General features: G+C 53.9%; 1 protein-coding gene across 6 annotated transcripts in view; it reads left to right on the top strand.

The window, feature by feature from the left end:
• Window positions 1–2375, top strand: part of LOC125482692 (phospholipase A and acyltransferase 3-like) — a 5116-nt gene that overhangs the window by 1565 nt on the left and 1176 nt on the right. For all 6 annotated transcript variants that reach the window (XM_048594813.1, XM_048594818.1, XM_048594816.1 and 3 more), the window contains exon 3: window positions 1561–1829. In XM_048594813.1, coding sequence (XP_048450770.1) covers window positions 1561–1829 — 269 coding nt within the window. The remainder of the gene's footprint in view (window positions 1–1560; window positions 1830–2375) is intronic.

Genomic DNA, 2375 nt, shown 5'->3' with positions numbered 1-2375 from the left:
AAGAAGGGTGTAGGCCTGAAACGTCAGCCTTCCTGCTCCTCTGATGCTGCTTGGCCTGCTGTGTTCATCCAGCTCTACACCTTGTTATCTCTAGGTCACTAGCAGCGCCTGGATTTTTCCTTCGAGGGCACCTGGGGAGAAACATCCAAGGACTACGTCCACATTCTTTCCCTGTTATTAGTACGTCATCCTTGTAAAATGTTCTGAATGGTCCGCTGGAACAGGGCACAAGCTGATGATACCCCGCATGGCAGTCTTGTGTATTGATACAAACCCTTAGGGGTATAAATTATAGGGTAATTCTGGGACTCCTCATCCAGTTGCAATTGCAGATAGACGTGGCTCATGTCCAGCTTTGTAAAGGACAGTGTCCCCCCAGCCCTTGCCAACATTGTGTACAAGCCCTCAAATTGAGGGATTGGGTATTTATCCAGCTGCGAGAAGCGGTTTACTGTTTGCCTAAAATCCCCACAAAGCATACCGAGCCATCAGGCTTCACAATCGGTACAACCGGTGCTGCCCATTCTGCAAACTGCACTGGTTTGATGATTCCTTCGCTCTCCACCCTCCTGATTTCTGCCTCTACTCTTGCCCGCAAGGGAAATGGCACTGGGTGGGCCTGGAAAATTCTCAGAATTGCTTCAACGTGCAGGCCGACCTTGACTCCCGTGATAGCCCCGAGACCTTCCTGCAAAATGTTTAATTAAGACCTCGCTCAGGCAGCCATTGGCTAATCGGAAAATGTTGAGGTGAATCTTTCTCGACCAGTTTCACCCCAACAAGCTTCTCACTACCATCAGTGGTAACTGAACCAGCTGCTTCTCCTAAGAGATCAGAACCAAAGGTGTACCCTTAATCTGTAAAGGTTCCCCGCTGTATGTTATAGAGTCTTACAGCACGCAAACTGACCCTTCGGCCCAACCAGTCTGTGCTGACCATAATCCCAAACTAAACTAGTCCCATCTGCCTGCTCCTGGCCCATATCCCTCCAAACGTTTCCTATTCATGTCCTTATCCAAATGTCTTACAGTGACGGAGCTGTACAGCGATCGCTCAAACAGGCGCACGGGGATGGAGCTCCATGAGAACTGGGGGACTATTTAACCAGATGGTTTGGTGTGGTTTGGATGTTGCTGGATTTAAAATTGGATTTATTAACATTCTCTCTCTCCCAAACCCCCACCCTCCACTGACCTGTCTCTCTATCTCTCTCTCTCTCTCCCCATCTCTCTCTCTCTCCCCGCCACCGCCATTGACCCTATCTCTCTCTCTCTCTCTCTCACCGCCTCTCTCTCTCTCTCCCTCCACACTGACCCCGTCTCTCTCTTTCTCTCTCTCTCCCGTCTCCCTGTCTCACTCTGTCTCTCTCACACCCTCTCTCTCTCTCCCCATCTCTCTCTCTCTGTCCCCATCTCTCTCTCTGTTGCTCTCTCTCTCTCCCTGTGTCTCTCTCACCCTCTCTCTCTCTCTCTCTCTCCCCCCACCGTCTCTCTCTCTCCCCCCGTCTCTCTCTCCCTGTCTCTCTCTCGCTGTCTCTCCCTCTCCCCGGATGTCCCCCAGGTGAGGTGTGTGACGCGGGGGCAGCAAGCCTGATGTCAGTTTTCACGGAGAAGGCCTATATCCGTAAGGATCCCCTGAACCTTGTGGTGGGCCGCGACCGTTACCAGGTCAACAACATATTTGATGGGAAAATGGATGTCCGGCCGATCCAGGAGATCCTCAAAGAGGCCGAGGGCAGGGTCGGCGACGAGGTCAACTACAGCGTCACATCAGCCAACTGCGAGCACTTTGTGACCGACCTCCGTTACGGTGTGGCCCGGTCTGGCCAGGTTGGTAGGCCCCTTGCACCCACTGCCTGCATTTACGTAGCGACCCGAAGGGACTTCCCCAGCCCAGGGTGCCAGGGCAGATGATCAGATCACTCCCGTCGGGTGCAAGAGGAGGGTTCCAAAGGCAAGAGTGAGACGGTACCAATCCAGGAGGCGGCTCTACACCTGGTCAGCATGGTCAGGGTGTGCCGAAGGGCCTGTTTCCACGCTGTCTATCTCACTCCCCCACCCCCAACCCCGCCACACCCCCCCATCACTCCTGACCCGAGCGACATAGCTCCTGTCTTTGCAATTACCAGGGAAACCCGGGGACAGCAACATTCCACCCCCCCACCCCCACAGAGAGGCCTCTGGGAATTCAGGAAAAACCCTCTTCACTCACTGAATGGGGGCAATGGGCGCGTTGGTGTAGAGGGAGCTTTACCCTGTATCTAACCCCGTGCTGTCCCTGTCCCTGGGAGTGTTTGATGGGGGGCAGTGTAGAGGGAGCTTTACTCTGTATCTAACCCTGTGCTGTCCCTGTCCCTGGGAGTGTTTGATGGGGGG

Source organism: Rhincodon typus, unplaced genomic scaffold (assembly GCF_021869965.1).
Source record: "Rhincodon typus isolate 14 unplaced genomic scaffold, sRhiTyp1.1 hic_rhity00015246, whole genome shotgun sequence".
NCBI classification, from domain to species: Eukaryota; Metazoa; Chordata; class Chondrichthyes; order Orectolobiformes; family Rhincodontidae; genus Rhincodon; species Rhincodon typus.
The sequence above is the reverse complement of the archived record's forward strand: the minus strand, read 5'-3'. Positions and strand labels throughout refer to the sequence as shown.